The 11,276-nt window shown below is 50.4% G+C and overlaps 1 protein-coding gene across 5 annotated transcripts in view; it reads right to left on the bottom strand.

Annotated features, from left to right (window-relative positions):
* Positions 1 to 2,888: 2,888 nt before the first annotated feature.
* The window catches only part of PPIP5K1 (diphosphoinositol pentakisphosphate kinase 1), a 52,682-nt gene continuing 44,294 nt past the window's right edge, over positions 2,889 to 11,276 (bottom strand). The window contains exons 25-28 of one of the 5 annotated variants that reach the window (XM_055002400.1): positions 9,267 to 9,446; positions 5,734 to 5,874; positions 5,255 to 5,365; positions 2,889 to 4,536 (exon numbers count right to left, since the gene is read on the bottom strand). In XM_055002400.1, the coding sequence (XP_054858375.1) occupies positions 3,998 to 4,536; positions 5,255 to 5,365; positions 5,734 to 5,874; positions 9,267 to 9,446 (971 nt within the window). In that variant the 3' untranslated portion in view covers positions 2,889 to 3,997. The remainder of the gene's footprint in view (positions 4,537 to 5,254; positions 5,366 to 5,733; positions 5,875 to 9,266; positions 9,447 to 11,276) is intronic. The other 4 variants (XM_055002398.1, XM_055002402.1, XM_055002401.1 and 1 more) reach the window with 4 other exon arrangements.

Raw genomic sequence — 11,276 nt, 5'->3', positions numbered from 1 at the left:
GTAAATATTAGAGATGTTAGCGGTCACAAAGTGCCCTCCTCCAATACTGATGGCGCCAGTGCCGGCTGGCCAGCATTCTGGTAACAGATACCAAATGCAGAGCCCTGTGTGCTCTTTGAGACAGAGACAGAGAGAGGAACAATATGCCAGAACAAGAGTTGGAAGCAACAGATGAAAGAGGGTTTGGGGGCAGAGCCCCACCCCCATCTGTGCACAGCTGCGTTGCCTGGCAAGAAGTGAGCCCCCTGAGCTTGCTGTCCAGCAACTCCCTGCCCCCAGCAGCCTCTCGTGCTGCTGTGGAAGAAACAAGGATTGAGTCGAGGAAGGGGGAATGCAGCAGGAATGATTTTCGCAGTCATGATCTAATTTATATATTTATTTTTGTTTTCCTGTGGAACCAGCTTTTTGTGATTTTTTTTTTTAAAGAAACGTTTTCATAGCTGCTGTGGCACTGCAGGCTCCTGGCCGTCCAGTCACAGGGTACTTGTTTCTAAATGCTGCAGTCTGAGTACTCGAAAGACCACCTCGCCTCGAAAGGGCGACTGGTGGGCTGCAGGGGCTCTGCTACGAGCACTCTGCCCCCTAACCTTAAACAAAGGCCCCAGTGCCACCTTCCCACGGGCCTCTCCACTTGCTGGGGCATCAGACGTGACCTGGTGGATTGGGGTTGCTTGGCCGCTCGCGGGCTGCTGCTGCCTGCAAGGTGGAAGAGGGACTCCGGTGCACTGGGGCGCCCCCTTGTGTTCGGACAGACAAGCGAATGCACTAATCCACATTTGAATGTCTCTATGAAAAAACTTGAAGCAAGCAAAAAGTGTGTGGGGGGTTGACCTACTGCTCCCCCAACTGATGCTGCCTTGACACCGATCCAATTATTTGCCTCCCCTTCCCCCCTACTGAAACATGAGGTGCTTTGCACCATTTTTGTACTTTTGAAGCAGGCTGTACCACCTTCGGCATCTTCAAAAGGTACAGCGACCCCTCTTGAAAACACTAGGTGATGGGCCATGCCCAGCCCGTGGGGATTGAGTTTGGGCCCCACAACCCCAGGAAACCAACAGAGGGAGAAATGTTTACATTCTGCTTTTGCTTGTGCCTGCATGTGGCCAAAAATGTGTTTATTCCTGTACGTAAGATTGAAAAAACTTTGAAAGCTCTGCCCAACTTTACAGTATCCCCTTAACTTCCAAAATGGCATCTCCTGCGCCAGCTTCCTTTGCTGCTGTATGCTGTACAGACAGAATCAGTCTTTCCTGTGCCCCCTTTTTAACCGTTATTATGTATAAATCAAGCCAAGTCCCTCAAACTTCCCTCCTCCTTTCCATTTTTGTGCACAATGCTCTGTAACTCTAATGATTGTGAAGGGAGGGGCCTGCACTAACCAATAAAATCACATTAACTGCGACCTCAGAGTTCTGTCCTGTTTCCGTGGATATTACTCATGTGAAGGGTACTGACTGTCTTCGGGTGGGCACCCAGAAGCAGCAGAGCCTCTTGGAAAATCCCACCCATCCTGGATAACTGGGGGAAGAACTTCTGCTCTTCTGCTGATCCGTGAAATGTGCAGAAGTGATGCTGAGGAAGCAGGATGCACAGCTAAACCAACACAGCACTCTCAGCACGGCTGGATACACCGCGCTTGGCAGGAGCAATCAGCCGAGGCCCGAAGAAGCTCGTGTAGATTTCCCCTTCCCTGATGGGGCAGAGAGGGGGACAGACGGCTTTGTTACCCACCACCTCTTCCTGGATGCATCTTCAGAGAGCCTTCCAAGCCAACCTAGATGTTAAGACAGCCCCAGCCTGTGAATGCTAACACCATTTTTGAGAAAAATCTGGCCATTTCAAAGTGCTGCTGAGTGGCAGGTCCAGGTGATCTTGCCTCCCCCCTCCCCGCCCCCCCCCCGTGGCTGTTTTGGAACTTGAAAAGACCCATGGGGAGGGGGACAAGATCATGGGGGCCCATAGCATCATGGGCCCACTCAGGCCCTTTCTATATGATCAAATTCTTTTCTAAAATGATGTTGCCATTCACACGTCAGACCACGGACACTGTAACGTCTTGTTTGGGCCTCGGCTCCCCACAAGAATAAGAACGGGTCTCTTTCCTGTCCCCGATTATCTCTGGCTAGCATTTCCCTCCAGTGGATAGAAAGCTGGTTTGCAGTCCCTGCCCAGCTTCAGGGGAGAGCTGACCATACAGGTGTGCCAAATGACTTCTGGGCGGGCTGTCTGTGTAATGTTTCCTAACATAGGTCTGGCTAACCATCTGTGTGTACGCGTATCTAGAGGCTGAGGCACACAGCCTGATTCAGGTGCCTGCAGCAGAAAGGTGCCTCTGCCTTGCCTGGGATGCTGCAGTGTCACTTTTGGGGCTGTACCTTCAAAGGTGTGCAGGACAGAGAATGCTTCACACATGTGGACACAGCTGATGTTTGGCTATTCTGGCCAGTCATAAATGCTTAGGTATCCCTCGCCAGTTTCTCTGGAGGTGACAAAACAGTTCTGTGTTAAACATTACAGAGGTGTGGCTATTCCAGTTGGGCGGTGCAATACCTAACCTCCTGCCCCCCTTCTACCCAATTCAATAGAAAAAGAGAGTTTTGGTAATCAGCAAACGAAAGTAATCAAGAAAAATCCCGTAACGATCTAAGAATGTGAATTACAGTACAATACTGATTAGTAAACAGACAGCATTCTTAATCACGGCAGGTTGGAAATTACACTCTCAAAAATACAATCTCCATAAAAAAGGTATTTTATATCATCCTACCAAAACTTTATAAAGTGACATTTGCAATTCTAAGGAGTATACAATTCAAAAGTAATAGGAATAATGTACAATCAAAGAATCCAACAGTCACATCCCGACAAGCAACACATTCCGGATTCCGGAAACCCTGCAAGTAAGTTCAATGAAGTGTTCAAGTGCAGAAAACGTGTAAACTAATACTCTTTAATATCTTCTTTCTTTCAGCAAAAAGGAGGGCATCTTTTTTCCTGCGAGAAAGATATTAGTATTGCACATATCACTTTATAAAGTATCGGTAGGATGATGATGTAAAATACTCTTTTTATGGAGACTGTGTTTTTGAGACTGTCATTAAAAATGCTGCCTATTTACTAATCAAGATTGATAGTTACAGGGGTTTCCCTAATCGCTTTCCTTCTACCGAATCCTTCAGGAATAAGATGTGCTTATGCCCATGAGACTCTGACAAGACGGACTAGAAGGCGGAAAGGGCTTAAAACCAATGACGACAGGGAAATGACGCCCACGCACAGCAGACACAAAGACAGAGGTGCAACCCTAGGAGGGAGGGCCTCAGCATTTTACTACACAACACATCTAGCAGCAGAAGGGCTCTTTGGAAACACTTTCACAGTTCCTAAGTGGAAGAAAGACACAGACTAATTTGAACCACAGACGATCCTTTCATGTACCAGGACGGGGGGATGAAGAACATGTAGGCCCCCAACCCCACCCTTGTTGACACGAAGAATATATTAAATATTTGCTCTGCGCTGTACATTATTTGGCATTTCACCCACATGTTCCTTTGAAAAGCCTCTTTCTCAAAGCGGCTTTGTATCCTCACAATTGCTGTGAGGTTGGAACTTGGGACACGGCCTCCAACCTCCTACAAGGAAGACCTGCTCAGCTACAAACTCTCCACTCTCTGACCTCAGGGCCGCCACTCTGGCCCCAAGAGTCTCCCAGAAGTCCTACCCTGAGGATCATTTCAAGCATCCTCAGCCGAATAGCAGCAATCGAACGGGGGGAGCTTTGGAGACCAAGAGCTCTCTGGCTGGCAGACTGGAACCAGGCAGGGCCCAGTGAGGCAGCTCTACCTAGCAAGCTTTGGCCTTGCTGCTAGGGCAGACTGATGCTGTCAGGGCATAGCACAGTCAGAGGGAAACCCCTCCCAGTCCCAAAGACTGTGTTGCCAAGGCAAGGCTCTTAGGGGAAGCTGCCGTGCAGCCCGCAGTAGGTCCGGGGCTAACTGCTTTCCCCAAGTGGAAGAAAGGGGCTCTGCAGAGCTTCTCGACAAGCCTGCCCTTCTGTGCCCTGCTCAGGCCCTCCTGCCAGCGTCTCCTCGGGTGATTCTCCTGGTTTGCCTTGTCCACTGGCCCCTCCGCTGTCCTCCTCCAACACATCAAGCATCGCTGGCGACAACTCTGCCTCTTGGCTCAGCATCACTGGGTGCGCGCACCCCCCCTCCTCCCCTCCCAGAGTCTCCCAGAGCTCTGCCTCCTGTCCTGGGGCTTCCATCTGTTGCAAGGCCTCCTCTAGTGTCTGCTCCCAGCGCCTTGGGAGAGGCTGCCCCATCCCTTCCTGACCCATGGCTGGGGCATCTCTCCAGGCCCGGCTACCACACGAACTGTCCTCCGTCGCAGGCGGCTGACCACTGAGCCGGTCCTTGCCCATTTGGCAGGTGGATGGAGGCTTTTCAGTGAAGCTGAAGCGGGGGCAACTTTCCGAAGGGGTTGGGGATGAAGGTCCCGCGCTGGAGACAGTGCTCGAGGGCCCACTGCTGTCTGCAAGGCAATTGTACAAAGGAACACCGGTCACTCGCACAGGCTGCAGGCGAATGGGCAAGTCGCTAAGAAAATGGCCCACGCTATGCCTATGGCCATCAGAGCAGACTACCTCCCGTCCCCTCAGGGCAAAGTGTGTGGCAGCTGCTTTCTAAATGCTACAAATTGTTGCCATGTCCCTATGGGGAAGGAAAGTGGGCAATCTGAAGGAAGCCATCCAGGGAGATGGGGCTGGAAGTGGGAAGAAAAGGCCTGCGCCCCCCACCCACCCCCACCCTTAGGCCCAGGACCATTTCCCTCTTCTGAACCCTGATGGCTGAGCACAGCAGACCTCCCCAGTGGTGCAGGCTCAAGCAACGGCAGAATCTTCAGTCTTGGTTAACACTCTGAGCCTGGCCTTCCTACCCTACCCCACTCCAGGAGATAGGGGGCCCCTCCCTCCCCTTCCCTGGCCATCTACATTCCCCTGTACCAACCAGCCCCTTGCAAGATCCCCTCCCTGCCACCAATCTCAGCTGCAAGGTAATTTTTCTTCCTCGAGCACACGAGAATCTCCTCTCTGGCTCACTCTGACAAAACTGCTGCCTCCTGCCTTGGCAGGGCAGCTCAGCCCCTTTAACTCCCAGGTCCCAGGCCAACTTTGCCCTGCCTTTTGCTCCTTTGAGAATAATTTGTCAGACCCCCTGCCGGGATGTGTGTCCCTTCCCCAGTCACTCACACCAAGGTGGCCTGTCCAAGCGGGGATGCAGCGGCAAAGATGAGGATGACAGAATCTGTTGCTGCATGAAGGCGTCGCCTGCAGCCTGGCTGTCCAGGGAGTCAAACAGCGCTGCGGGAGAAAGAAAAACCACCGGGTCAGGCTTCTCCCCAGTGTTTCCTATCACTGCCAGGCAGTGCAGACAGCTTTGGACCAGCCAAATTCAGGGCAGGAGGAGGCTTCTCATTTCTGTGATTGTGGAACGTCCAGAGCATCAAGGCAGATTAGTAGGTAGGAAAGTCTGCCCCAGCCCTGGTTAGTCTCTAAGCTGCCACAGGACTAGAATCCTGCTGCTCCAGCCCAGATTGCTCCAGCCTTCAGCTCATGCTGATGTGCCGGACGGATGCTGTCGAAGGAGCAGAGGTTGTTTCCAGCCCAAGACTGTCCCTATTCCGGCCCTGATCTGCAGCCAGAGACCCCCTCCCCCCTCCAGCTGGTACCTGTGGGGGCTCCGGAGTGGGTGCTGCTGCAGCAACTCCTGCAGAGGCCTGTCAGGAAATCGTTCACCTGGCGCAGGGAAAGCGAGTTGTGCAGAGTCTCCAGGGGGTAGATGCTGGGCACCATGGAGCAGCCCTCAAAGCCTGCAGCCAAAGCATTAAAATCCTCTGGCCATCAAAAGCATAAAAACCCTCTGGCATCAAAAGCATTAAAACCCTCTTGCCATCAAAAGCATAAAAACCCTCTGGCATCAAAAGCATTAAAATCCTCTGGCCATCAAAAGCATTAAAACCCTCTGGCATCAAAAGCATAAAAACCCTCTGGCATCAAAAGCATTAAAACCCTCTTGCCATCAAAAGCATAAAAACCCTCTGGCATCAAAAGCATTAAAACCCTCTTGCCATCAAAAGCATTAAAACCCTCTTGCCATCAAAAGCATTAAAACCCTCTGCCATCAAGGCTGCCCAAGGGAAAGCCAGGCCACGGCATCGTTCACAAACTCCCACCCCTCCCACAGCACACGGTGCACCTGACGCACTGCCCAAGCAAGCACCCAGCTACGTTCGGAGCGTTCGGGAGAAGCCCTGCTGCCAGCAGCAGCCAACCCAGAAGCTAGCAGGCCTGGGCCAGAATGAACCACCAAAGGTTATGAATCCATCTGGGCTGACAGTAGCGCTCCTTATTGGCACACGGATCGTTAAACCAACCCCTCTCTTTCCAGATGTGTTTTTCGCAAGAGGTCTCCTGTCATTCAACAGCTGTGCGATCTGCACAGAGACCGAAGGGTCCGTGAGAACACAAAAGTAGACCAGTGAAGATCCATCTAGTCCTCTTCCACACAGCAGCCAACCACCTGCATGCAGAGCTGAACAAACAGGCCTGCCTCCTGCACTGGTATTCAGAGGTTTGCTGCCTCTATATAGGGAGGTCCCCTTTAGCGCCCGTGACCTCTCCCTCCATCAGTCTGGTGGCTGCTGCAGGGAACAGAGCGCTGGAACGGATCAGCCCTCACTGAGCAGACGCCACTTCATGTTCTTATGAACCCCATAAAAGCCACCCATGTGCAAAACTTGTGGCCATCACTACGTCCACTGGAGGTGAGTTACATACTTTACTTACTCATTCAGCACAGAAGTACTTCTGAACAACTTCACTGGGGACCCCTGGGTTCTACTATTATGCGAGAGGAAGGACCTCTCTCTGTACGTACTTTCTCCACCCTGTGCATCATCTTATAAAACCGCCATCATTTCCTCCCCCAGCTGCCTTTCTTCTAGATTTACAGTCCCATGCTGTGCAGACTCTCCTCCTAAGGCAGGTGCTCCAGCCCCTTCATCATCTTGTTGCCCTCTTCTGTGCTTTTTCTAGCTCTGTGGTGGCGGAGAATGCCTGCAAGTCATAGTTGACTTATAATGACCCCTATTTGGGGTTTTCCTGGCAAGAGACCAACGGAGGTGGGTTGCCATTGCCTGCCTCTGCAACCCTGGCCTTCACTGGAGGCTCCCATCCAATTACTAACCAAGGCCGACCCTGCTTAGCTTCCGAGGTCTGATGAGGTCAGGCTCGCCTGGGCTATTCAGGCCATGGCTTTTCTAGCTCTGCAATGTCCTTTCTGAAATATGGTGCCCAGAACTGTACCCATTAGTCCAAATGCAGGTGCACCACGGGTCATACAGGGGTATTACAAGACTGGCTGTTTTATTTTCATTCCCTTTCCTAATAGTCCCCAGCATGGAGTTTGCCTTTTTCAACACTGCCTGCTCACGGAGTCGACATTTTCAAGCTATCCATTATAGCTCCTTCACTCTCAGTCTCAGCCAGTTCAGACCCCATCAGTGTTAACTTAAAAGTTAGTTTTATGTTCCCATCCCCCTTACATTTAACTTCCATGCAAGTTTAGAATACCAAATGCAGCGCAGAGGAAGCTATGCAAAAGCCTCAAAGGCCTGAGTTTTACACTCTAGGGAAGAGAAATAGTCCCCAACTATCTCATGAAAGTGGGTGACAAGCAGCTCTGGGCAGTCCTGGGCAAGTCAGAATCTTGACAGCGACATCTGCCTGAGAAGTTGATCTGGTCCTTTGCAAGAGAAACGATCCTTCATTCCATGGCCCCAGCTGGGCCCCTGAAGCTGGAATCTAAGGCCCAGGACGCAACTCTCGCCCGTTTTCTTGTTAAGGCAGCAATCAGACTCTGTGACCGGGACATGGTTTCCTCCAAGCCTCACAGCTTGCAAATGCTGTGGCAAAGTTGACCCTTGGAGGCTTTGGTGCAGAAGTGCTCTCTTCTCCCTAGTTAACAGGACAATTCCTGGGAACTGAAGGGGGGGGGGAATCACCTGTCCAGAGAAGCAAAATCCCGAAGATGACACACCTTCTGCCCACTTTCCGATTCTCAGGGAGCAGAAAGTGGATGTAGGCTGCTGATGGTGGCGGAGACTGCCGTCAAGTCACAGTTGACTTACAGCGCCCCCTGTTGGCGTTTTCATGGCAAGAGACTAACAGAGGTAATTTGCCATTGCCTGCCTCTGCAACCCTGGTCTTTCTTGGAGGTCTCCCATCCAATTACTAACCAAGGCCAACCCTGCTTAGCTTCTGAGTTCTGATGAGATCAGGCTCACCTGGGCTATCCAGGTCAGGTAAGATTCTAATTTCTATGCAGTTTTAAGATTAGCAAGCATCTCTTTTTGGTAACACAATATTATCTCTTGGATGTGGTTGTGTGGACTGAGAACAATAAGCATGAATTCCCATTTTTAGGAGAGACGAGTGGTGGGGGAGAGTGCCATCAAGTCATAACTTACTTATGGCAGCCCCTGGCAGGGTTTTCATGGCAAGAGACTCAAAGAGGTGGCTTGCCGTTGCCTGCCTCTGCAACCCTGATTTTTGTTGGAGTTCTCCCATCTAATTACTAACCAAGGCTGACCCTGCTTAGCTTCCAAGAGCTGACGAGATGGGGCTCACCTGGGTTATCCAGGTCAGGGAGAAGGATGTAGACTACCACTTCTCAAACCAGGGTCTGTTTCATACTTTCTCTCTCTGCAAACCCTGCACTGCTGCCTCTTCTTCCTCCCTGGTAAGGAAAAATGCAGCTCATCCATGCAACATAACACACACATTGCCAGATACAGAATGACTTGGACTGGCTGCTGCTTTCCCACCACAAAATCTGCAGCCTCAGAGCACCAACAGGTTAATACCACCAGAAATCCAAGCACACAAACTGAACACCATGCAAAGCTAGCTGAAGCAGCTCAGAGCAGAACAAGCCTCTGCATGGCCCCGCTCCCATCTAGAAATGGTGAGTGGCCACCACAGTTCTGGATCAGCCTGGGCATCAAAGTCAAGCTCGGAGAAACGGGGTTGCCCATCTGCACACACTAGACAAACTGCAGGGTTGCAGAGAATGGCTGAAAAGAAGCTCCCCTGGGCCTCCACAACAGCACCTCCATGAAACCTAACCAAGGGAAGGCTTCCTGGCAGCATATAATGGGCACACACCAAGGCTACAAGCATGTCATGCCATGCTGTGCCATACCATCGAGGCTCTCCAGATCGCCCTGGCCAGAGACCAGCCAATTCCGAAAGAGGCGCAGGTGGTAGAAGCACTGGTGGAGATGGTGGGCCAGGGGGGCATCCAGAGAGATGTTTCGGCTTGTGGCAAAATCAGAGGAAAAGCGACGCACCAGGTGGGCAAAGCACTGGCCTTCCCGCTCATCTGTGGGGAGGGGCCATAAAGGATACAGATGAGGAGAGGGGGGTGCTGGCAGTGCAGCTGAGCAAAGACTCACGACCACTGGAGGATGAAGCCTGGCCAGAGATCCACTCAGGACCCTCCACCCCCATGATGCCCAAAAGCCCAACCAAGGGAGAAGTCCAACCTCTTGCATGGTCTCCCCCCAGCCACTAGCTCCTCACATCCCTTCACAGCCTGCTTGTTCTTCTCCCAGAAATTGAAGGCTAGCTTCTACATTCTGCCGGATTCAGAAACCACACTTTTGCTGGACAGAACCGATTCAGGCAGCATGTGAGGGGCCCTCCCTTTCATTAAAAAAAAATCCCTTCCCATACAAAAGGAGAATGCCATTCTGCCAAATACACCCTTCACCACACAGGGGAGTCTTTTGCTAGAAGAGTGCCGAAAAGGTGTTCGGCATGGGCAGCTGGTCCATCCACCCCCTTAAATGGCTGCTCTCCTCTAGAATCCTTCCTCATTCTTTCCAAAATTTCTCATATGCAGAGAGGACCTCAAAAGACTGCATGAAGAGGGCTGTTTGCAGAGCACCTGGGAATCCCTGCTGCAGAGCCTGCCTTGGAGGTTACAGGTGAAACCCTCCCACGACTATTTATTTATCTATCTTATTTATAGTCCGTCTTTCTCACTGAGACTCAAGGTGGATTATACAGTGTGAGTCAGTACAATTTCAAACACATTTCAATAAATAAGGTATATAAATGCAGAAGATTCTTCACCCACTGGCATCCCGCCTTGCTGGCTTAACTTTTCAGCAAGTCTATCAAAAGTTGAGCTATGACACCAAAGGCTAAAGACTAAGAATCTGTCTACACGAGACATGTGACATGTGAAGAACACGTGTCACACTGGAGCTGTGTGAAGGGGCTGTGAAATTCCAGAAGGGAAAATCAGCCCATTATAACCTCTCCAGGTCCAAGCTCAGCTCAGGAAAACAACTCCAGGCCATTTTCATTCCTTGCTGCCTCCCTCTTTTGTGATCCCAGTTTTAGACTGGAGAGGTGAAATTGACAGAGCCTTCTGGGAGGAAAAGATGAAATTAACAAAAACCTCTGAGGAGCGATCTCATCAGGAGCTGCCTTTTTAAACTACACTTCCCAGCTAACATTGTGTCTCCCTACACTGGATGAACACGTGCGAGGCATCTCGTGTACAGAGACTTAGAGTCAACAGTTCAAAGCAAGAATTTTGGGTTTCTGTGACACTCACTGGCCTTTAGTATAACAAAGATATATCACTGCCGCTAGACGCACAGTGTGGAATTGGTTTGCCCTGATCAGATCTAGAAAGATACACGGGATATTAATTATAACAGCATCTTTTTTGCACAATGTAAGTATATCTGTTGGAATGGAAGAATGAATTGTATATTCACACATTCCATGACTAGACATTATAAATCTGATTAATTCTGTGCCTAGTCAAGTCTATTCCATCCGATATAAACAACAGCAGTTTATCAATGTGTGTAGCAATTTATCAATGACCACTGAAGAAGGCTGCATAGGTCGAAACATGTTTGGCCAGTTGAGCATAGAGTATGTTCTGGATAAATATGCTGTTATCCGCCTTGAGCCCGCTTGCGGGGAGGGTGGAATAGAAATTCGAAATAAATAATCATTGTATGTGACTTATTAGATACCCGGATGTTTCATATGATCTACCTCTGTCTTGCTTTAACTTATTAGGGTTCTTCCACAGATAATATTGGGGATCTCTGGTGCTTTTCAGAAGAAAATGAATGGGTGTTGTGGAGAAACATTAATTGAACCACTGGATTCAGCCTTCCGGATC

The sequence above is a fragment of the Eublepharis macularius genome, chromosome 18 (assembly GCF_028583425.1).
Source record: "Eublepharis macularius isolate TG4126 chromosome 18, MPM_Emac_v1.0, whole genome shotgun sequence".
NCBI classification, from domain to species: domain Eukaryota; kingdom Metazoa; phylum Chordata; class Lepidosauria; order Squamata; family Eublepharidae; genus Eublepharis; species Eublepharis macularius.
This window is presented reverse-complemented; position numbering and strand designations above follow the sequence as displayed.